At 39.2% G+C, this 22,992-nt stretch overlaps 1 protein-coding gene across 1 annotated transcript in view; it reads left to right on the forward strand.

The window, feature by feature from the left end:
* Positions 1 to 21,744, forward strand: part of Rnf2 (ring finger protein 2) — a 37,791-nt gene extending 16,047 nt beyond the window's left edge. The window contains exons 2-7 of the mRNA XM_041662871.1: positions 12,117 to 12,205; positions 14,042 to 14,202; positions 15,330 to 15,545; positions 17,355 to 17,627; positions 18,793 to 18,964; positions 19,182 to 21,744. Coding sequence (XP_041518805.1) covers positions 12,119 to 12,205; positions 14,042 to 14,202; positions 15,330 to 15,545; positions 17,355 to 17,627; positions 18,793 to 18,964; positions 19,182 to 19,283 — 1,011 coding nt within the window. The 5' untranslated portion in view covers positions 12,117 to 12,118 and the 3' untranslated portion in view covers positions 19,284 to 21,744. The remainder of the gene's footprint in view (positions 1 to 12,116; positions 12,206 to 14,041; positions 14,203 to 15,329; positions 15,546 to 17,354; positions 17,628 to 18,792; positions 18,965 to 19,181) is intronic.
* Positions 21,745 to 22,992: the final 1,248 nt, after the last annotated feature.

Genomic DNA, 22,992 nt, shown 5'->3' on the forward strand with positions numbered 1-22,992 from the left:
AGAACGTACGGCCTCCAGTTATTGGAGCATCACGTACAATTCTAGGAAAAATCCAAGAAGTTCTTTTTATAAGGTTAAGTCTACCACTTTTGGGATAGTTGCTATTAATTTCTCCCAAAAAATTAGCACAAGCTCTTTGCCACGGTTCATTGTCTTCCCATAACTTTTTTATTTCTTCAGTAGTAAAAGGCACTATAATTTCTGCTGGGTCTATACCTGCTAGTTGACGAAGTCTCAGCTTACCTTTTATAATTAATTCAGAGACTTTTTCCACATAAGTTTTTAATTTTTTAGTTGGTTTATTGGGTATAAATATCCACTCTAAAATAATATCTTCCCTCTGCATTACAATCCCCGTAGGAGAAATTCTGGAAGGCAATATGACTAGGATGCAGCTAAGATTTGGGTTCACCCTATCCACATGTGCCTCCTGTAATTTTTCCTCAATCATTGTCAGTTCCTTTTCTGCTTCAGCTGTCAGTTTTCTTGGACTATTCAAATCTTTATCACCATCTAAGGTTTTGTTTAAATGAACTATTAGATCAGGTGTTATCCCAACAGCTGGTCGTGGACTGGAAATGTCTCCTAACAATCTTTGGAAGTCATTAAGAGTCTTTAACCGGTCTCTCCTAATTTGCGCCTTTTGTGTTTTAATTTTCTCTAACCCTATTCTGTAACCTAGGTAATTAATAGAATTTCCTCTTTGAATCTTTTCAGGGGCAATTTGTAATCCCCACCTAGGCAAGACTTTCTTTACTTCTTCCAACATCCTTTCTAAAGTATCTTTATTTGAACCAGATAACAAGATGTCATCCATGTAATGATAAATTATGGACTTGGGGAATTGTTTACGAATTATTTCCAATGGCTTACTTACAAAATATTGGCACAATGTAGGACTATTGAACATACCCTGTGGGAGGACAGTCCATTGATATCTTCTATTAGGCTGAGAATTATTATAAGTAGGCACTGTGAAGGCAAATTTTTCTCTATCCTTTTCTTGTAACGGAATAGTGAAAAAACAATCTTTCAAATCAATAACTATAAGAGGCCATCCTTTTGGTAACAGAGAAGGCAAAGGAATTCCAGATTGTAGTGGGCCCATAGGTTGAATTATTTTGTTGACAGCTCTTAGATCTGTCACCATACTCCATTTACCAGATTTATTTTTTACAACAAACACAGGAGAATTCCAAGGGCTGGTTGATTCTTCAATATGCTGAGCATCTAATTGCTCTTGCACCAGCTGTTCCAAAGCCTGTAGTTTATCTTCAGCTAGAGGCCACTGTTTGATCCATATTGGCTTCTCAGTTAGCCATTTTAAAGGTAGGGCTGTTGGTACCTCTAAAGGTTTGGTATTTGCTGTATGTTCTTGTACAGCCTGAATGGCTGGTGACCTTTTTCCATAATACCTCATCATATCCTTCCCAGAATTATGAGTTCCTGGAACTACAGGAATGTTAATCTGGGTATTCAATTGCTGTAGCAGGTCACGGCCCCATAAATTTATGGCAATATTGGCTGTATATGGCCTTAGTCTTCCTATTTGTCCTTCGGGCCCTATGCATTCAACCCATCTTGTGCTTTGTTTTACACGAGATAGGGTTCCAATTCCCAGGAACTGAACATCTACCTCTTGAAGAGGCCAATTTGGATGCCAAGATTCTGGGGTAATGATACTTACATCCGCACCTGTGTCTAATAAGCCTTCAATAAAAGTGCCATTTATACAGACTCTTAGCTTTGGTCTTTGATCGTTAATAGAAGTCTGCCAAAATATACGTTTACTCTGTCCTACTGGTTTTTTTGACTCATCCTCCACACGTAATTCATCATTTAGACCAGTATTACTTTTTACAGCAGAAATTGGAGCTTTTAATATTCTTGGTGAGGCACGTTCTCCACTGTGACTGGGAATGACTGGGCCACTGTTGGTTTGGGGGCCTGCGAGAGGCCCCTCAAGGAGTTTCCCGATGGTATCGGGTTGCTTTGTTTGTTATTGACCTGCATTCGTTGGACCAATGTCAGCCTTTACCGCATCTCTTACATATACCTGAAGGCCTAGGTCTCCTATTTTTGTCATTCCCAGAGGAGATATTATTCCTAGAAATTCTGTGCCTGCAATCCCTTTTCAGATGTCCTAATTTACCACAATTAAAACACCTGGCAGTTTGATGTCTCCTCATTGCTGTGGAAATCGCTTCTCCTACCTAAGATTCATCGTTATAGCTAAACGTCTCAACATTCATCGTATGCTGAATCCATTCATCCATAGGTGCTGATCTAGACTTTAAAGGCCCTATTATCTTTTTGCATTCTATGTTTGCATTCTCAAAAGCTAGAGATTCAAGAAGTATTCGTCTAGCTTCTGGGTCTTTTACCCCTATGTCCAGAGCCTTAATTAATCTTTGCAAAAAGTCAATAAAGGGTTCTCTGTGTCCCTGCCTAATTCTGGTATATGATTCAACCCTTTTTGCTGGATCTTGTATCCTATTCCACGCATTTAAAGCTGCTTGGTGACATAGACACAGTACTTCATCGTCATAAAGAGCTTGGACCTGTGGATCAGCATATTCTCCTGTACCAAGAATTTGATCTTGGGAAACCTCGACACCTTTTGCTCTTCCTTGCTGTTCCATATGTTTGGATTCTTCTCTGAAATAAATTCCAAACATCAAGGAAGGTCCATTATTTAAAACTGCAGACACTAACTGATGGAAATCATGGGGGGTAGCTCTAGCATTAGAAGCCCAAGTCCTTATCATTTCCTTTACATATGCAGAGTGCAAGCCAAAATTAACAATAGCTTGCTTAATTTCTTTTAGATCATTCATTGCTATTGGCGTCCATCTAGCTTCTCTGACTCCCTTTGAGCCTTTAGAAGTTGACGCTTTGTCAGAATTAAGTATAGGGTATGCCGCTAAAACCTTGGGTAAGCCAGTTCTAATAGCTGGTGTTGGCATTGTATCCTGTCCTTGTGCCTTATTACTCCGTTCACCAGCTCCAATCATTTCTTCAATCATTTCAAGTCTTTTTATTATTGTCTTTATTATTGTCTCTTTTGCATCCTGAATCTCCTGACCTGCATGAGTTTCTAATAAAGATTGTATGGTTCTTAGGAGTGCCATATTCTTCCTAAATGATAGAATATGCAAAAGAATACTGAAACCTAGTAACCAGTAAATTAAGTTATCCCCATATTCATATAAACCTTGCATGATATAACCCATTGTATTGGTAACCAGACAGTAATATTCGGGTTGGAAACGAAAACTGCCATATTACCTATTATCCATCAGGTGGCGCTGTTGCCAAGTCTCGATGAAAACAGGGTCCTTTTTCAGAGTCTGCGTAGTATTTGTTAAAAACTGGAAAATGTAAGTTGCTCAACAAAGTAAATGTAATTAAATCAATTCCAGAGACGGAACCAGAAACCCAGAATCCAGGGGTAGAGAAGAGCAACCTGGAAGCCGCTTATGCCTCCACGTGACAGAGTCACCCTGAGGTTTTGCAGCTTTCAGCAACCGCATGCTCTGGTTCGTTCCATTTAAGAGCTGTGCTTGCAAGGGAGATTTAAAAATGACTTAGAAAAGAGCAAACCACGCGGGCGGAGACTACACAGGCCTGTGGAGTTTAAATCCACGAGGGGAGGCCAAGGCCACCGCTGCAAGGCACACCCGGAGGCTGAGGAAGGAAGGGCTCCTGCCAAGCCGAACTCGCGGCCAGCAGCCGAGTGGGGGAAGGAGAGGTCCTAACACCAAACGTTGGGTGCCAACTGAAGGTGTAAGTCATAAACAATGCCACACCAGTTTGGAATTATGATTAATAGGGTGGTATTTATTTAAAGGGGAAAAAACTTACAGATCACTGTCAGCCCTCTGCACAACTAGGAAGGAAGTCTAGTCACTGGCGAGCAGGAAGTGAAGAGAGAGAGGAGAGGGAAGTGGCTGCTTTTTTAAAGGGAGAGAGACCACGCCCCAATGGGCTGGTATCTCAGCGGCTATTAGCTGGAGGAGTGGGAGGGCCTCCCGCACCACCCAGGGCCTTATATTTGCTTGGCGAGTGCCCTGGATTATTGTGCATGTGTGTGAGCCTGTGTATATGTGACTGTAATTGGAATTGTTTTATTTCCTGTTCATTTATTCTTTATTCTTAGTGTTTTGAATTTCTGTTCAACTGATTTTATTGGTTCAGTTTTTATAGTTCAGTGGAATTTTCACTTTTCTTCATATCAGATGATATCATCTGAACAGAATTACTTTCTGCTTTGGGTGCCTTTTATTTCTTGTCTCTTTAAATTTTTTTTTTTTTGTCTGCTTGGTCTTAGAACATCTACTAGTATGTTTAGAATAGAAATTTGCAAAAACACCATTTCCTGTTTTACTTTTAGTATTAGCACCTACACAGTCACAAGTTTGGGAGCCTTTTATTATTTTCTTCCTCATTTCCTATATGGTATATATTTTAATCATCCTTGGTTTTCCCCTATCCAGCTAATTGTTGCTAATAGCTCTAATACCATCATTTTTGTCTACTGGAATGTTAATGTTTGAGTGTTTTGATTAGGATTTCTGCTTTTCTTAAATTGTCTTCTACTTTAGCCAGAGGTGTTTGTTTTGTTTTGCCTAAACTGCCAGTCTCACCACATTATGTGCTACGGATCTTTCTTACATGTAAGTTCTCTAAAAGTGCTCTAGTTTACATTTTCAGCTTTGCTACCTGCTATTCTCCCTACCTGTTTTGATGCGGTTCCTTTCCTTTTCTGTCTTTGCAGTAAGGTTGTCCTCAAACTTCTGGTTTTCCTGCCTCAGCCTCACACACACTGGGATGGAAACAATGCACTGTCATGCTGAGTTCTTGACTCAGTTCATAATGAATGCCCTAGTATGCCCCACCTTGTCAGGTGCTGCTTTTGATTATTTTTGTCCTATGGCCTTTCTTTCCTCACTTAGTTACTTAGTTACCCTTCTCCAAGGAGGACTCCTTTCCTCTAGGGAGCTTTGTCAGCTTTTTATTCCTCACTTAATTCGTGCCCTTGTGTTATTTATCAAGTTGTGTGAAAGCATACATTGGTGTTGTCCTGTCCGTTAGCCAGTAAGTGGACTGTTGGAGCTTGTCATTTCCTATCACAGTGCAAGCCTCTACTGAACGTTTTCTCACCGTTCTTTATTATGACTCTGCTAAAAATATGGTTGGGTAAAGGGACCAAAAGAAAAGTAGATTGCAACTGAGATAGCTAGTACTGACCATTGCAGGACCATTGTAGGTGTATCCATAAACCACAGAGAAAGACAGAAGTGAGCCATCAATAAAATATCTTTGTGTAGAGGCTTAGCATTAGAGGAGATGAGATAGGATGGCAGAAGAGTGGGTTACTCTATAAAGACTGCCACCTTGTGTGGGTCTACATTTTAAATGAAACTTCCAAAGTCTTTATTATTTTTATTATCATTTATTTTCCTTTTAACAAATAATATTAAAGGGTCTATCAGTTCTCTGAAAACAGGCTGGGTGGTGGAGGTACACACCTTTAATCCCAGCACTCAGGAGTCGGATCTCTGTGTTTGTGGCTAGTTTGGTCTACAGAGTGAGTTCCAGGACAGCCAAGGTTACATAAAGAGACCCTGTCTTGGGAAAAACAAAGAAAAAGACAATTTAATACTGGATAATAAAGATTTGGAAAGTCGACCTGAATACTTTCTTCTCTGTGCTCCATAATGTGTAAAAGAAATACAGTAGTTAGGAATTCTTAAGAAGTACAGCTAAGGGGCTGGAGAGATGGCTCAGCGGTTAAGAGCATTGCCTGCTCTTCCAAAGGTCTTGAGTTCAATTCCCAGCAACCACATGGTGGCTCACAACCATCTGTAATGAGGTCTTGTGCCCTCTTCTGGCCTGCAGGCATACATGCCAGATAGAATAGTTATTGTATACATAATAAATAAATATTTTTTTAAAAGAAGTACAGCTAATGCAGTAGTAGTTCAGATGAGTGTTCCAGGTGTTAAGTACAATAAGCTTTTCAATAGAGAAGTGAAGAGCACCTTCTTTGTCTTTAGGAGTCTGCAGAGATTGGTGTCTGGCTTTAGATTATCGTGCTGAAGGTTGTATCTATGAGTGACAGTCACTGTAGGCAGGGTTACGATAGCAGTTGGATTGCTTACTTGGAAATTCTTATTCCCTGTGTAAATTTCTAAAACCTATCATCTGTATCTTGTAAGCAAACATTACTTTAATTAAGGAAGAAATTGTTTGCTCATTTGCATGTTATAAAATACAATGGAAGAAGTAAAGGAAAAATTTAGAGATGGGAGAATGGATTTGAAGTGATCTTTATTTTGCTCTATTCAGGAAGAAGGACACTAACCATGGAATAAAAATGGTGAATGTCTTGTTAAAAATAGAGGAAGTTCTATGTTATTTTGTAGTACTTAAAAGAGTATATATATCTCAGACTATTGAAGGAAACTGTAAATGGGATAATGTAGAAATGATATTTCCTGTTGTCTGTTTCATAGTACAAAGCTAAAGAGAAGTAATCTTATGCTGGATAGTTTTAAGTGCTATTAGTGGAGAATCAGTTATCATTGGTGTGTTAGTTTTCACAGGAGTTATAAAAAATAAACCCCAAGTATATACATATTACATTCTCTAAAAGATGTTACTTTGCCAGAAAGAAGGCCTTTGCATATATAATAAAATTAATAATTTTGAAACAGTGGGCCTGGGAATGTCAGTACATGTTCTTAATAAGAATGGGCCGCTGAGAGATTAGAGCAACAGAAGAGAAAGCAGTGTGACCACAGAAACCAAGATTGAAATGATGTGGCCACACACCAAGGAATGCATTTACCCAAAGTTAAAAGCAATAGGAGATACTTCCATCAAGGCCCCACCTACCTCCTGATGCGCTTTATGCAACCCAAGATAGATACGAATGGGGCCAACACAAAATCAGAGATTTATAGATATAAATTTTAAAGCTCAGTTCTGCTGTTCTCCAGTGTGACTTTTGTAAGTGACAGTGTAAGCAGAGATTTTGCTTTTAACGTTTCCTGGCATCTCAGACCTGAATAATCTCACAGAAACTATATTAATTACAACACTGTTTGGCCAATGACTCTAGCGTATTCCTAGATAGCTCTTACATCTCAAATGAACCCATTTCTATCAATCTGTGTATTGCCATGAGGCTTTGGCCTACCGGTAAGGTTCCTAAGGTTCTGGTGTGTCCTTCGGCAGCTACATGACGTCTCCCTGACTCCACTTAGTTTATCTATATGTCTGTTCAGATTTCCTGCCTGACTTTGCTCTGCTAAGCCATTGGCCAAAGCAGCTTTATTCATTAACCAATGGTAATAAAACATATTCATAGCATACAGAGGGGAATCCCACATCAGACATTGTCAAAAAGATAATCATTCTTGTGAGAAAGAGTAACCCTGCCAACACCTTGGTTTGTAGAACTTCTGGCTTCCAGACCTATGTGTATGAGAATAAATTATTGTCTTAAAGCACTAAATGTGTAATAATGTCTTAACAACAGCAGTCCTTCTTCTGAGTATAAATGAATGTTTCTAAATAACCTCATTTACTCAGGGTCTTTCTGTTTTAAAGGAAGTGTGATTTATTGCTTACCTACTGAACTGTAGTTTTATTTCAGGTGCTGTAAATAGATTTCACAATTTAAGCACCTGGTAAACATTTGTAGGCATAAATACATAAGAATTTAGCTCAAAATAGAATATAGTTTCTTTTTTGGTTTTTCGAAACAGGGTTTCTCTGTAGCTTTGAAGCCTGTCCTGGAACTAGCTCTTGTAGACCAGGCTGGCCTCGAACTCACAGAGATCCACCTACATCTGCCTCCCGAGTCTCCCTTCAGGCTGTTTATTCGTAGTGTAACTAAAGGTTAAAGGTTATATGGTTTCTCCGTGCTGTTAGCCTAGTGTCCATTCTGTTGGGCAGCAATGTACCTTTCCTATATATATTCTAATGTTCTTAAAAGATTGAGTTTGGAGGTTGAATGATTAACCCAAGAAACATTTTAGAAGAATATCTAACGTGAAATATTAGCTATAGTTGTCTCCAGTACATTTCTGTTCCCTTTAAGTTTCTAAATACTGCATTTAGTATTAAGCCACATACAGGCTGTTAACACAGAAGATGGATAAATCTGCCCTGTCAACTTTTGTTTGTTATAGAGTAAGTCTCCAGTTAGCAGTCTTGAGTCCACCTACCAATTTATTTATTTTTTTTAAATCTTTATGGGCAGAGTCTCACAGGGCCCAGGCCAAATGTACAGTTTGCTGTAGAGTTCAAGGAAGACCCTGTTGTGTTTTTTTTTCCTCTATTTCCTGAGTGCCGTGGGTACTGGTATGGGTTGGCAGTAGGGCTGGGGAGTTGAACTCTGGGTTTTAATGAATTTTAAGTAAGCATTTTGCCAGGTGAGGTACATCCTGAGCCCCTCGATATAACCACTAAACCTTTTGAAGAAGATTTAGTGTGGAGTTTTGATAAGTTGGGGGGGGTGTTAAATAACATTTTCCTGATCTTTTGCATGTCAGAGGGTGAAGAAATAATACTTCTTTAAATTGAAATACATAGAAAAGATGCTGTCTTTTGGTTTTATGGAATGTGCCGGGCACTTTATATGAACATCTTATTAAACTTTGCCAACGACCTTACAAAACATTGATTCCTATAGATTATTCCCCCAAAGCTGTGGGCGTGGCTGTGGCAGAGAATACTTGCCTAGTATTTGGGAAACCCTGGATTCTACTTTTGATACCACTTTAAAGGAGGGCCTGTGTGTTTTGGACATAGAGACGTCCATCTGTGACAACCATAACTAGTAACTGCTAGAGGTGGGAGGCAAAGTCAAGAGCCTGTGCCTTCTGTCTTCACATTTCATGTCATAAAGACCTCTCTAAAGGCACTGTGAGGTATCAGGTATGCCACCAGCTGTACTTGTATCTTGGTTGCATTAGACTAGTGTTCTCAACCTTCCTAATGCTGTGGCCTTCAATGTAGTTCCTTATATTGTAGTCACCCCCAACTATAATTTCTTCATAGCTGTAATTTTGCTACTGCTTTGAATTGTAATGTAAATATCTGTGTTTTCTGACAGTCTTAAATCCCTGTGAAAGGATCCTTTGACCCCCCCCCCCCAAAGAAATTGTTACCCACAGGTTGAGACCCATTGCCTTAGACATGGCTACAAGTGGACTCAAGTACTAAGGCTTCTGAACCATGAAAATTAATTCTGTTGTTTTTCTTGTTGGAGTATGGCACTACAGAGTCTCCCCAAGGGAAAAACCTTTCAAAAGTTACAGTTTTGCATCCTGGAGCCTGCACTGAGTAGGTAGGCTTTGCCAGTTCCTGAGGTGCTCCTAAGGTTATCTTTTCTACTATTCCAGAGTAGCATGCTTGTGACTTAAAAGGATAAAATCTCAAACAAAACGCCCCATTTCTGTCCCTGCAGGTCTTGCTGTGTAGACCAGGCTGACTTCGAATTTGCTGCTGCCTCTCTCGCGCCCTTTATTTATTTATTTGGAAAAAGAGTTCCACTGACTTGAAACTTGATGTGTAGACTAGGCTGGAGAGGTCCATCTGCCTCTGCCTCCCCAGCGGTGGGATTAAAGGTGTGCCCCACCACTGCCTGGTTTGTAATTTTGTTTTCTTTTTATTTATTTTGGTTTTTTCCAAATGAGCTTTCTCTGTGTAGCTCTGACTGTTCTGGAACTCATTCTGTAGACCAGGCTGGCCTTGAATTTGGAGATCTGCTTGTCTCTCTGTCTCCCAAGTGCTGGGATTAAAGTTGTGCACCACCATCACCAACATAATCTTTTTTAAGTTTTAAGTCTATTGTGTGTGTTTGCATATGTACATTGCCACTGTGGCAGGTGTGAAAAAGGACAAGCTGTGGAACTCACCCTCTCCACTTTGTCCCAGGGGTTGAACTAGGTTGTCAGGCTTAGTGGCTGCCTACTGAATGTTTCCCTGGCTCCGAATTTGCAGTTTTTCTTCTCTGTGCTGGGATTGTAGGTAAGAGCCAGCCTGGCTCATGAGCCTTTCTTTTCCATATCTTTTATTCACTCATTTTCAGGGCAGACTGCATGTTTGACAAATCTTTTTCTTCTGCCTTTGGCTTCTGTCATTATAAACTTAGCTAAAAAGTGGCCAGCAGTAATAAATGCTGAATGCTGTATGCTGTTGTACCCTGAAAATTTCCCTGCTGTTGCAGGAGAGAGCTGCTTGTTGTTTCTGGCCATTTTGTCCCGAAATAATCACACAGAAACTATATTAATTAAAACACTGCTTGGTCCATTAGCTCTAGCTTCTTATTGGCCAACTCTTACATCTTAATTTAACTCATTTCTATTAATCTGTGTATCGCCACATGGCAGTGGCTTACCGGCAAAGTGTCAGCATGTCTGACTATGGTAGCTCCATGGTAGCTCCCTGACTCTGCCTTCTTCCTCCCAGCATTCAGTTTCATCCCCCCCCCGCCCCGCCCTTTACCTAAGTTCTGCCCTATCAACAGGCCAAGGCAGCTTCTTTTTTTTTATTATTTATTATGTATATAATATTCTGTCTGTATGTATGCCTGCAGGCCAGAAGAGGGCACCAGACCTCATTACAGATGGTTGTGAGCCACCATGTGGTTGCTGGGAATTGAACTCAGGACCTTTGGAAGAGCAGGCAATGCTCTTAACCGCTGAGCCATCTCTCCAGCCCCCCAAGGCAGCTTCTTTATTCATTAATGGTAATCACAGCACACAGGGGGGACTCCCACATCACCCTGCTAACTTAATTAGCTTGTCACTGTTAAACTTCACCTTTAATAAAGCATAAACATGCCGGGTGATGGTGGGGCACACTTTTGATCCCTGAACTCAGGAAGCAGAGGCAGGTGGATCTCTGAGTTCGAGGACAGATTGGTTAACATTGTACCAGGACAGCTCAACTCCTTCTGGTGTACATAGGGAATTCCAAGACAGACAGGGCTATACAGAGAAACCTAGCCTTGTCTGTCTGTCTATCTGGAAAAAGCAGTAAGTAAGTAAGTTTAAACACAGAGACATTGTAGACAACATCCTGGTGAGAATGTAACATGAGTGGTCTCTAGTTTGAAACTTCATAAGCTTCACCTTTGCTCTTTGCATTCCTGTTGGTGTTAGGAACTTTTTAGTTCCTATCAAATAAGTAAATCTGCTTATATTTTTCTTTGCTCATTGCTGTACACGTTTCCTAAGTAGCTTCTCTAAACTTTTCCAGAATTCTCCCACAAACAAGTTCCAAGGTGCTAAGTAATCTTTTGACCAGGTCTTCTCACCACAATGACCTGCTTCCTTGGTACCAACTTTCTGTATTAGTTGTGTGTCACTGTGGCCTAAATATCTGTGAAAATGAAGCAGGAAGGATTTACTATTCGTGGTTGCAGAAGTGTGTCAGCTGTCATGGGTATGGCAGAGTAGAGCCATGCTTACCATGACAGTTATGAACCAGAGACCATCTTTTCTTTAAACCTTTATTCCTAGTTTCTTTGTCCCTCTGAGAGCTTCCAAAAGTGCAAGCCGTTTGTCCTCTCCTTAGTGTCCTGTAAATTATAGACTTTCTTTGCTTCCTTCATACCCCATGTTCCAAAAAACCAAAAATAAATAAATAAAATTGAAAGCACTTGTGCTCCTTTTTGACAAAACCCATTTCTAGATAAAGATAAGTAACTTCAGAGAAAAATCCTGGCCTGTATTCTGTATTTGCTATTTCCCAAATATTCTCAGTTGGAGTAGGAAGGTCCTATATTTTATGACCGACCGACTGCCCGCCCTCCCTCCCTTTTCTTTTCTTTTTCTTTCCCTCCCTCCCTTTTTTTGAGACAGGGTTTCTTTGTATAGCCCTGACTGTCCTGGAACTAGCTCTGTAGACAGGCTGGCCTTGAACTTAGAGCTCTTCCTCCTGCCTCTGCCTCCATAGTACTGGGATTAAAGGTGTGCTGAGGTATTACTGCTTTCTAAACCTTAAAGTTTGGACCCAGTTTGGGGAATACATATACATTAGAACCATAACACCTTCTTTACAAATACTAAATCTTTTTGTTTCCTTTTTATTCCTAGCAATGTCTCAGGCTGTGCAGACAAATGGAACTCAACCATTAAGCAAAACATGGGAACTCAGTTTGTACGAATTACAACGAACACCTCAGGTAATACAGACTACTGTAATTTTGGGAAATAGATTTGTGTAAACCGGGATACCTTTGTAGAAAATGAAAACTTAAAGAGAACTTAACAGCAATAAACTTATATAATAGTAGTCCTGAATCATGTGTTGACTGACACTTTATCCATTCAACAAATGAGTTACGTACTTCCATACCAGCCTCTGCTAGGTAATAGGGGAATAGTAGTGAATAAAATATTATGTGGCCTTACCTACAGAATTTATAGAGACCAAATAACTCAATATTCATAAAATTACATATATGAGAAATTGAGTAAGGGGGAAAGTTTCCTTTTCAGTAAGGAAATAATGGGAAAAGTGGGGGGACATTTGGAGAAGGTAAATGGGCCAGGAATGGGAGGAGTGTCAGCTTGGAAGTAAGCATGCTTAAAACTGTTCATTTTAGGATCACGAATTATAGGCTCAATGTCCTTTATTTATGGCTAGAAACCAAATATGAGTGAGTACATCCCATGTTCCTTTTTTTGGGTCTGGCTTACCTCACTCAGGATAGTGTTTTCTATTTCCATCCATTTGTATCCAAAATTCAAGAAGTCCTTGTTTTTTACTGCTGAGTAGTACTCTAATATGTATATATTCCATACTTTCTTCATCCATTCTTCCATTGAAGGGCATCTCGGTTGTTTCCAGGTTCTGGCTATTACAAACAATGCTGCTATGAACATAGTTGAGCATATACTTTTGTTGTATGATAGGGCCTCTCTTGGGTATATTCCCAAGAGTGGTATTGCTGGGTCCAGGGGTAGTTTGATCCCGAATTTCCTGAGAAACCACCACACTACACTGAGACAATGGGGATGTTCTATCGGGAACTCACCAAGGCCAGCTGGCCCGGGTCTGAAAAAGCATGGGATAAAACCGGACTCGCTGATCATAGCGGACAATGAGGACTACTGAGAACTCAAGAACAATGGCAATGGGTTTTTGATCCTACTGCACGTACTGGCTTTGTGGGAGCCTAGGCAGTTTGGATGCTCACCTTACTATACTAGACCTGGATGGAGGTGGGCGGTCCTTGGACTTCCTACAGGGCAGGGAACCCTGATTGCTCTTTGGGCTGACGAGGGAGGGGGACTTCATTGGGGGAGGGGGAGGGAAATGGGAGGCTGTGGCAGGGAGGAGGCAGAAATCTCAAATAAATAAATAAATAAATAAATAAATAAATAAATAAATAAATAAATGCTGTTCATTTTAAGTTTGCCCACGGACTGGACAGGCAGGGATGCCTAACTGGAGTCTGGGGGAGAATGGAAAAATTTAGGGATTGTCAGTACATTTGTGGGTATGAGAACCAAGAGAGAGGAATAAAATCTGTAATTTCATCCAGAGGCTTTCACTGTTTAGAAATTAGGTAATGGGTGAAGATCCAGTAAAGGAGACTGAGGAGCATTCAAAAGAAAAGGAAGGAAAATGGGAACTTGACAGAAAGAATTCAATATCTTAAAATTTTTTGAGACAATCTTATATATTCCAGCGTAGCCTCAAACTCACTTGGTAGCTGAGGATGACCTTGAACCTTCTGACTACCCTGCCTCCACCTCCCAGATGCTTAAATTACAGTCATGGTCCATTGTTTCATTTGTCACCCTTTCGGTACTAAGGGCTGTTAAAATAGTGCAGAGGTGGTGGGGTTCAAGAGCCTGGAGGAATATTTTAGCTAAGACAAAATGGCTGTGAGTTGGCTGTGGTGGTGACTTGGGTGATGGTCATAGATGTTCATTTTTATGATTTTCCAGTACTTGTGTGTGTTTTTATTTATCAATAATTAAGAAGAGATTAAGTAGTCACTCTTTTACAGGAGGCAATAACAGATGGCTTGGAAATTGTGGTCTCACCTAGAAGTCTACACAGTGAATTAATGTGCCCAATTTGTTTGGATATGTTGAAGAACACCATGACTACAAAGGAGTGTTTGCATCGGTTCTGTGCGGATTGCATTATCACAGCCCTTAGAAGTGGGTATGTTGGAATGAATCATTACTGGATCTCAGCTTGTAGTACAGCAGTGCTTTCTGGAATTTAGGGACTACGTTGCCTATAAGTATGTGGGAACATGACCTTTTAAAAAGTGTGAAGTCTAGATTTTATTTTTATTTTTTTTAAAGTTTAAGTTCCATTTTATTTTTCCAAGGTGTTTTCTTCCATCTTTATGAAGCACTTTACATGGGCTTTGGTGGAGGTCGTGGTCAGCACCAGCAGGTCTAAATCGTGGTTTGGGTGTTCGGTCCTTCCGAGCTTCCGGGGATCGATTCCTGACTACCTTGCTATGAATAGCACAGCTCACACAGTAATGCAGCTTGACATAGAGTTTGGAGAGCACATAGGTGTCGAAGACACTTCCTTTGGATATATCCCTGACGGCAGCCGCCTCTACGACGAACTTCTTAATGGCCTTGTCCTTCCTTGGGCACACAGTTGGCGCAGTTAGTACAGCCAATTGGCTGCACATGGCCGCGGCCCTTTTTGGCACGACCGTTGTTTCTCCTTTTTTGGTCATCTTGGAGCCAAGTCCCGAAAGAGCGAAGTCTAGATTTTAATTTGGAGTTTTTTCTTTTTTGTTTGTTTGTTTGTTTTTGGGTTTTAGAGACTGAGTTTCTGTGTGTTACAGTCCTGGCTGTCCTGGGCTTGCTTTGTAGACTAAGCTGGCCTTGAACTCACAGAGATCTGCCTGCCTCTGCCTCCCCAGTGTGGGTTTAAAAGCGTGTGCAACCACCGCCTGGTTTATTTCTTTGTTTTAAGCTAGGTTTTTAAAAAACAAAAACAAAAACATTGTACCCGGGCTAGTCTGGAACTTGCCATGTGGTTCAGATTTGCCTTGGGTTCCAATGCAGTTTCCTGCTTCAGCCTCCCAAGTGCTGAACTTGCATGAGTGAGGCCCAATACCCTGCCCTCAGCCCCTCCCCCACAAGTATATCAGCTAAGGTTTTTGAAATCCTGATTAACCTGTTTTATTTAATTTTCACAGAGTTCAGCTAACTATTTTTATATTTTTGTGATAGTAAAGATAACTTAACTTTAGAAATTGGATATTTTTGTTTTTAGCCCAACGGTCATATTTACATTTTCTTTCTTTTCTTTTAATTTAGCAACAAAGAATGCCCTACCTGTCGGAAAAAATTAGTTTCTAAGAGATCACTAAGGCCAGACCCAAATTTTGATGCACTCATCAGCAAAATTTATCCAAGTCGTGATGAGTATGAAGCTCATCAAGAGAGAGTGTTAGCCAGGATCAACAAGCACAATAACCAGCAGGCACTCAGCCACAGCATTGAGGAAGGGCTGAAGATCCAGGCCATGAACAGGTACGCGGAAGAGGAGGAGAGGTGGGACATGTCCAGATACTTAGGGAATCCTGACTTTACCTTTTCTTTAAGTTTAGCGCAGTGGTGAGTAGTTTGTTCAGTGCACCATCTTTTCTTAGAGGGGTGATGCACACTTCCAGGATGTTGCATCTAAAATAATAGAAAGAACCCACAGTGGAAGGAGAAAAGCACCTTTGTCCTTTGACTCATATCCTTGCTGAACCACCATGTGCTCGCCCCCCCCAATAATAATAAATAGAAAACATCTCTTCTGCATAGAGTAAATATATCGAGGGGATTGTCTCTGGTGTGAGTCTCCTTTAGTGAGCTGTTCATTTTTACCCTGTCGTAATGTCCTTGTGAAAATTAGTAGTGATGTTTGTGTTTATTATGCAGTATGATGGTTGATAGAGTTGAAGACTTCATTGTACCTAGCAGCAGTTAATACAGTCTATTTCTCTTTCCTCTTTTAATAGTTTTCTTAGGATTTCAGGAGAGTGCTTATTTTGCCTTTTTTGTTGTCATTAACTATTCCTTCAAAGTTAGTAAAGTTTCATTTCTCTAATTCTTATAAGTGGAATTGCTACCATCATTTATTGTTCAACTTTCAGTACAGTAGCTTGGTCTACAGATGACTATCTAATTTCAGGCTTTAATGACCATCCATACATACTCACACTAGACTATTGAATTTTAGGCTGAATTCATTTCCTCTTGAGTAGCCAAGAGGTTGTTCTTGGTTTACTTGGAACTTGCTATGTAGACTAGGCTGGTCTTAAATCAGAGATTAGCCTGTTTCTGCCCTCTGAGTATCAGGACTAACAGTATATTCAACCATGCTTGGTCTCCTCTTAGATCTAAAAGGCGTTTCAGAATTAGCATATTCAGTGTGAAGACTTTCTAGCGCACTGTGCTTATTCTTGTTTCTGTTTTTATTTATCTCCTAGTTTACTAATCAGTTTTCAGGGATGATCATCGTTTTCCAAATAAGATGCCAGTAAAAGGCTTGTTTGTTTAATGGCTGTCACTTGGCTGTATTGCAGAGTGACTTCAGGTTCATCCCAGATCAAGTCATTGCAGCCTCCACATAACTGTTTTTAGGTTCTGGGTGATTTGGAAGTACATTGATCAAAATCCCTTTTGCTGTAAAAGTTAAAAGATGAGTTCTATTCTGTGCGTTACAACTGTATTTCAGAAAGAAGATTCAGTGTTACTTATTTTTAGAGCACTACACAATGCTGAGTTGGAAAGACTCAATAGTTACTCACTTTGGTCTCATGAGAAACACATTTATCCTAGGTTAAAAAGAAATATTTTTATAGTCTGTGGCTTCTGCCCCCAGAGTGCTGGGATTAAAGGTGTGCACAAATGTGCCTAGTGTGTTTAAATCTTTTATATGTGTTCATGGTGAGCTTTCTAGATCATTGAGGGACATGTGGAAAACAATGACAAGATTTTTCACCAAATTCACTAGTCAAATTTTATCCCTTGTATTTTAAGTTTTAGAATTCAGAAGTTCAGGCCTGGAGAGATGGTTCTTCCAAAGGACTGGGTTTAGTTCCTAGTACATGGCAGCTCACAACCATATAGCTTCAGTCCCAGGGGAGCCAACACCCTCTTCTGCCTCTGCAGGCAACACACACACGGTGTGCAGACACATGTAGGCCAAACATTTATACATATAAAATGAAAATAAAGATTAAAAAGCAAACAAACAAAATTCTAATGTTCAGTATAAAACTTGGCTTCAAGTTTGATGCTTTAAAGACCCTAATGTAAATCTTCTTTCTTTTCCTCCTTCTTAATTAGATTACAGCGAGGCAAGAAGCAACAGATTGAAAACGGCAGTGGAGCAGAAGATAATGGTGACAGTTCACACTGTAGTAATGCATCCACACATAGCAATCAGGAAGCAGGACCTAGTAACAAACGGACCAAAACATCTGATGACTCTGGGCTTGAACTTGATAATAACAATGCAACAGTGGCCATTGATCCAGTAATGGATGGTGCTAGTGAAATCGAACTAGTATTCAGGCCCCACCCAACACTGATGGAAAAGGATGACAGTGCACAGACAAGGTAATGTGTGAATTGGTTTCAGATTACTTGGTTTCAGAATGTTTAATGTGGAATTTAATTGGAAAGTTTGTATTTGAAATAAAATTAGCATTTGGCATCCTAGTTTTAGAGTTCAGTTTGAATGTACTGCTGCCTAGATTGCTTGTTTCCTTTCTCTTCCTCCCTTCTCTCCCCTCCCCTTCTTCCCTTCCTTTCCTTTTCCTTTTTTCTTTGTTTTCTTCCCAAGACAAGAAGCCCTTCACAAAGGATCAGCCCTCATAGGTGATGAAGAAAAAGGCAATCCAGAATAGGCTCTGTATTTCACAGTGGCAAGGTTGAATTTCCACACCGGTCACATGGTGCCTGCCAGCAAGTGCAAATAAGCACCAAATATTGTTGTATGAGTAATTGAACAGTGTATCATGCTTTTAAAATCCCAAGATCAGCTAGGGGGTGGTGGCACACGCCTTTAATTTCAACAGTCATGAGACAGACCAGCCTGGTCTACAGAATGAGTTCCAGGACAGCCAGAGCTACACAGAGAAACCTAGTCTTAAGAAATGAACGAATGGGCCGGGCGGTGGTGGCTCACGCCTTTAATCCCAGCACTCGGGAGGCAGAGGCAGGTGGATCTCTGTGAGTTCGAGACCAGCCTGGTCTACAAGAGCTAGTTCCAGGACAGGCTCCAAAACCACAGAGAAACCCTGTCTTGAAAAACCAAAAAAAAAAAAGAAATGAACGAATGAATGGTCCCAAGATCAGCACCCGTGTTCTGCTTCAGTCTTCAAAACCAGAAATGCCAATTCTGAAGACAATTTGCTCTTATTCTTAATGTGTCTCTTACTGTGGTCAATAGGTTCTAGTAATTGAGGTGGAAAGATGTGCTGTTTTTTTTTGTTGTTGTTGTTGCTATTACTGGTTTTTAAAATTTGTACACTGTGTGTGTGTATATATATGTGTGTGTATGTATGTATGTATACATACATATATATAGTTTTGTGTCATCTATTAATGAAGGTAGGGTGTTGAGCCTTTATGGTCTGTCATTGCTTCTTATAGAGAAGTAAATTTCTAATAATTTTCAACGGTTGGAACATATATGTTTTACATAACTTTATAGCTCTATAATTTAGGAATTTTTTTATATACTCTTAAAAATGAAGTGTTCAATGCTTTGTTCTTTTAGATACATAAAGACTTCAGGCAATGCTACTGTTGATCATTTATCCAAGTATCTGGCTGTGAGGTTAGCTTTGGAAGAACTTAGAAGCAAAGGAGAATCAAACCAGATGAACCTTGATACGGCCAGTGAGAAGCAGTACACCATTTATATAGCGACAGCCAGTGGCCAGTTCACTGTGAGTATTTGCATCATGACTGTTGACAGTGTGAGCTCTTTGTCACTGGCAAGTAGTGGTGCGGGACCTGTAAGAGTAAGACCTCCGAGACCGACTGAGGGCTTTGTGATGCCTTTGTTCTGTTGCAGGCAAGATTCTTGGTCTTTGTCTGTCAGTTTAGTCTCACTATTCCTGAGCACCATGCATTTTCATAACTGTGCTTTTCTCTTCGTTTCAGGTATTAAATGGCTCCTTTTCTTTGGAATTGGTCAGTGAGAAATACTGGAAGGTGAACAAACCCATGGAACTTTATTATGCACCCACCAAGGAGCACAAATAAGCTTTTAAAAATCAATTCTGAGACTGAACTTTTTATAGCCTATTTCTTTAATATAAAGACGCACCATCATTACTTTCACGGACAGATCTGGGATATGTTCAGTTTTCCTTCTGAGCCAGACTTGTTTACACTATGAGGTTCATTTTCCCTTATTTAAGAAGACTCTAGTAATTCAGTCTCCCTGCCCCTTAATAGTATAAATAAGTTATATTCCACAGAACGTTTGGTTCCTTTCAGGAGGACACTTTGACCTAGGAGTTTTTTGTAGGTCTGTATTTTTTTCCTTTTCTTCCCCCTTCCAGTTTTTGATCTTTTGAGACAAGGTCTCATTAGCCCTGGCTAGCCTGGAACTTGATGAGTAGTCCAGGGTGGCCTTGAATTTGGCCCACTCCTGCCCAAATACTGGGATTATAGGCGTGATTACCACACCTGGCTTAAGATTCAGCTGGCCATCAGCCATCCTTTTTCCTTTCAAAAGTTTTGTAGCCTAAAGAATGTTAGACAATATGTATTCTGACTTTTTCCCTTGGAGTCTTGTATATTTATAGTTTTCTATATAAACTAGTATCTTCACGAAGACCGAGGCTCAAATTTACTGTGCTTAAACAATTCTCATAGGATTATTATTTTCATGGTATTTTCTTACATAGTATCTCATTTAAAAAGAAGTTCTTTATGAACTTGGTGTCCATTGTCATGCAATGTTTTTGGTTTTTTTTGTCTCCCCCCTCCTTATGTGTTTTCTATAAGTTTAGAATTTCTGGTCATGGGAAGAGAATCAACAGAGTTCTTTGAGAACATGGTTCTTTTACAGATTTCACCGAAGAAAGAAAAATTTAAATTCGTAATAAAATGTATTCCTCAGTTGTACATTTAAGAGTTCTTTTCTTCTATATTACTTTTACTGTTCAGTTTCTTTATTATAAATGTTTAATGCTTTTCCCTATTAAAATACCAGAGATATGGAGATATTTTGCACTTTAGACTTGATGAAAAGTACAAGATATGTTCAAAGCGTCCTCTAATTCTTTTCTTATTACTTCAAGAATAACATGACACATAGAACTAAAAATGAAACAGAAAGGTTGCTTCTGTTTGAAGAATTTTTTTATTTTGAGCTGCCCTGTGTTTATAAACTTAGGGCTCTGCTGATTACACTCTGTAGAAGCAGGCTAACCAAGTGCGATCATTGCTTCCATACTGAGACAGTTCTGTAGAACGTCAGCCAGTTGGTAGTCATTCTCATATTCTTAGTTTTGTATTGACACAGTGTTGATAGTTTGGGAGCCACAAGGCTTTATGCTGACCAGTCAGAAATAATATTGACTTAAGTTTTATTTTTCACTTCTGTCCTGATTCTCTATATGTCTCCAAGTTTATATTCTCACAGTATTTACAGAAGACATGTTTGCATTGAAAAATTTAACCCTTACAAAAGGGTTTTGATAGGAGGAAGTAGACCTCCAAGTACCATTGTAACTAAGTCTGTCCAATCATTATAAATATTTATCTGTCTGTTTTGACAGATTGGGGCCAGCTTGATGTTTTAACTTGAGCCAAGTATGAAAACTTAAAGGCTTACTCAATTTTTTACCATTTTACTGAAAAAATTTGAAATCTGTTTTTACAGTTTTTTTGGTAATCTGTGCCATAAGATTTGAAAACCACCAAAATTATAAGAACTTTTATATTCAATTCCTCTTCTGGGGTAATGTTAAGTTGTATAGATTATTATGCATGTTTGCTGGATATAACCCTTGTTTTGTGATGTAATTGCTTAGATTTTGTTGTTAACATATTAGATTAGTGGTTGTATTAAATAAATTCTCAATGTGGTTATTAATTGAAATTTTATCTTTAAACAAAGTTATTTGTGATGGAGTTTGTGCTTAGAGAATGTATGTGTTTTTATCTGTCATTGTGGAAGCACATAAACTTTGCATCATTTAGTGAAGTTAGTACATGTGTACTCCTTTGTCAAATACATAGGTAATGGTAGAACATTGAGTGCATTGTGTATGCAGTGTGTGTGTGCATGCTTGTTGCGTGGGGGGTGGAGTCTAGATTTGGGAGAAGAAATACTGTTGGCTGCAATTAACCAACCTTGGTTTCACAGGATTTTGCAGCTCACTCCAATAATCACGGATATAACCAAGTCTACAGATGACACTAGTTGGGCAGGATTGGTTAGCTGTTGTTGCTCAGCTGTCCTTGAACTCCAGGGCTCAAATTCGTCTCCTGCTTCAGTCTCTTGAGTAATGGGACGATAAGTGCAGACATTACTTATTTTAACCGTTTTTCCTCTTGGGAGTGGGTTGGAGTTTAATGGTTGTATGTACAGATACACTGTTATGTACATTTATACTGTTAAATTAGAATTACTTGTATTTCCAAAACTTTTTATCTTTCCAAACAAACTGTACATACAAATAATTTTTATAAACTCCTCTGCCCATCTCTTGATCACTTCTGTTCTAGGGTTTGGTTTATTTGTTTGTTTGTTTTTAGAATTTGACTGTTTTATGTACATCATAGAAATATAATTTGTAGTGTTTTTAGAATCCTTCAAATTATGAGGATATACCAATTTGAATTTTTAGTACTGAATGGCATATGTATACACATTTTGCATATTTTTAGTAGGTTGATGGGCATGTATTACTATTCTAATACTGAAATGAACGTTATGAAACACTTAAGCTCCTGATTTCTATTTTGGGTACAAATAGGAATGGCATTATTAGATCATACTGTAACTCTTTGTTTTTAATCTCTGAAATTTCAAACAGTTTTCCATAGTGGCTCTCCACACTGTTTTACATCCCTGCTGATAATGAATAAGATTCCAGTTTTCTCACTATTTCCACAGAATGTTATTTTCTTTTTCCTAGAAATTATATGTGTAATATGCCTGCATTTATGTCTGTGTCCTACTTGTATGCCTCAGCCACAGAATTCAGAACACTTCTGTGAAGTCAGTTTTCTTCTACCATGTGTGTTTTTGGATCAGGCTCAGGTCATCAAGCTTGGCAGCAAGTACCATTACCTGTGTGACTCTCACTCTGAATTTAGTATATGGCAAAAGGTCTGGGCCCATCCTTCATTTATTTCATGTAGACATCTAGTTTTCTTAACTACAGAATAATAAGTTCTTTAGTGAATTGTTGTGGAACTTTTGTGCAAAATCAGTTGCTCATACTTGTAAGAGATTCATTTTGAACTTTGAGATTGATTTTATATGTCTTCTGCCAGTGCCACCCAATTTTGGTTAGTTTTTTAAAGTTATTTTGAGTTTATAAACTTTCAAATAAAAATACCAAAATTAAGCAGACTCAACACTTATACATCTCTGAATATTATGTAGTTAGAATCGACCTTCAGAATGGAAGCCGTGGAGTTTCACAGTAAACTTTATACTTACATTGTTGAATATATTTATGTACTTATTCATAAAACCAAGGAATACTCTTTAATAACTTGTGGCTCTTATATTCAGCCCTTCTTTATCCCTTTATATTTAAGTTTCTTGGTTCTTTATCACTTTGTAATATGTATTGTATAATTTTAATCATTTGAACCTTATGAGGACATCATTTTTCTTGAACATTTCAACTTAAACATAGTTGCATTTCTATATGTATACCTACCCTTTCTCTGTCTCTTTAATGGGCTTTCTCTAGGTAGCTGTCCTGGAAATCTTTGTAAATCA

This window comes from Microtus oregoni, unplaced genomic scaffold, assembly GCF_018167655.1.
Source record: "Microtus oregoni isolate MIOR12 unplaced genomic scaffold, Mior012 000013F_ref0000133, whole genome shotgun sequence".
Taxonomy (NCBI): domain Eukaryota; kingdom Metazoa; phylum Chordata; class Mammalia; order Rodentia; family Cricetidae; genus Microtus; species Microtus oregoni.